We start from the raw sequence: 1,180 nt of genomic DNA on the forward strand, positions 1-1,180 counted from the left end.
AGTAGAACGAGCTATAGCTGCGGCTCATGGAGCTGAGAAGACGATGGCTGCGCTCCCGGCATTTCAACGAAAGAGAATCCTCCAGCATTGCGTGGAAAGGTGGGAGTATTGGAAGTGTGGATGATGCGGAGAGGTGAACAATGAGGATAGGTTCCGAGACAGAGCTGAGGAGCTGGCCTACTGTCTGTGTGTGGAGGCTGGTAAACCTATTGTGGATTCTCGCCTGGAGGTGAGAGAGGATGGGGATATGGTCTCTATTTGATCCGAATGTTCGTGGAGTATATTAATGGGGTTGTTACTATGGTACCTGATGGCAACAACAGTGACGCGTGTTTGACCTAACGACCGTTCGGTTGACAGCTTTTCGATCCGCCCATTGAATTAGTCGTAGTTCTTTGATTTAATCTTATGTAAATCTTCGGTCCCTGGTAAAATTTAGTCATCCATTCACAGGAATACCTCGTTGATTCAATCACTTCCTTGTCGTCGAGCAGGTCTTGCGCCTCATCGACACCTTCTCAATTGCCGCTGAGGAGACTACCCGCATGTCCGGCGAGTGGAGTAGCATGGAGACATCCGAGAGATATCGGGGCCTCCAGCAAATCTATAAGCGGGTCCCCAAAGGCGCCGTGTCCATGATTACGCCATTTAATTTCCCTCTCAACCTCGCCGCTCATAAGATAGCTCCTGCGATTGCTGTTGGGTGTCCATTTGTACTGAAGCCGGCCAGTGCCACTCCGTTGGGCTCATTGATAATAGGCGAGGTTCTTGCTGAGTGCTCGGACCTTCCCAAAGAGGCCTTCTCTATAATACCCTGCTCGAGGCAAGGTAGTAGTAGTGTGAGATGCAGCGAACTTGGGAGATGGTGATGCCCTCTAGATGGAGATCCTCTTACGACTGACGACCGATTCAAGTTGCTCTCGTTTACTGGCAGTCCAAGTGTTGGATGGGATATGAAGTCGAGGGTAGTTTTCTGTGTTTAGCCTTGGACAGGTGTGCTCTATGTGTTAGGCTGGAAAGAAAGGGGTAGTGCTTGAGCTTGGCGGTAATGCTGCTGGTATAGTAGACTGTATACCACATGAAGGGCTAGAGTACCTCATGGATCGCATAGCTTTTGGGGCCTTCTATCAGAGTGGACAGAGTTGTATATCTACACAGAGGCTTTATGTTCGAAAGGACA

General features: G+C 49.6%; 1 protein-coding gene across 1 annotated transcript; it reads left to right on the forward strand.

Moving 5' to 3' along the window:
* Positions 1-43: 43 nt before the first annotated feature.
* On the forward strand, positions 44-1,091 carry Pmar_PMAR013789 (aldehyde-dehydrogenase, putative; the record flags this gene model as incomplete). Its single annotated transcript, XM_002781750.1, has 5 exons — positions 44-99; positions 151-229; positions 495-828; positions 880-965; positions 1,012-1,091. Coding segments are annotated over 5 exons (635 nt in total), but the record flags the coding sequence as incomplete, so codon positions are not given.
* Positions 1,092-1,180: the final 89 nt, after the last annotated feature.

This window comes from Perkinsus marinus, assembly GCF_000006405.1.
Source record: "Perkinsus marinus ATCC 50983 genomic scaffold scf_1104296941614, whole genome shotgun sequence".
Classification (NCBI taxonomy): Eukaryota; Perkinsozoa; order Perkinsida; family Perkinsidae; genus Perkinsus; species Perkinsus marinus.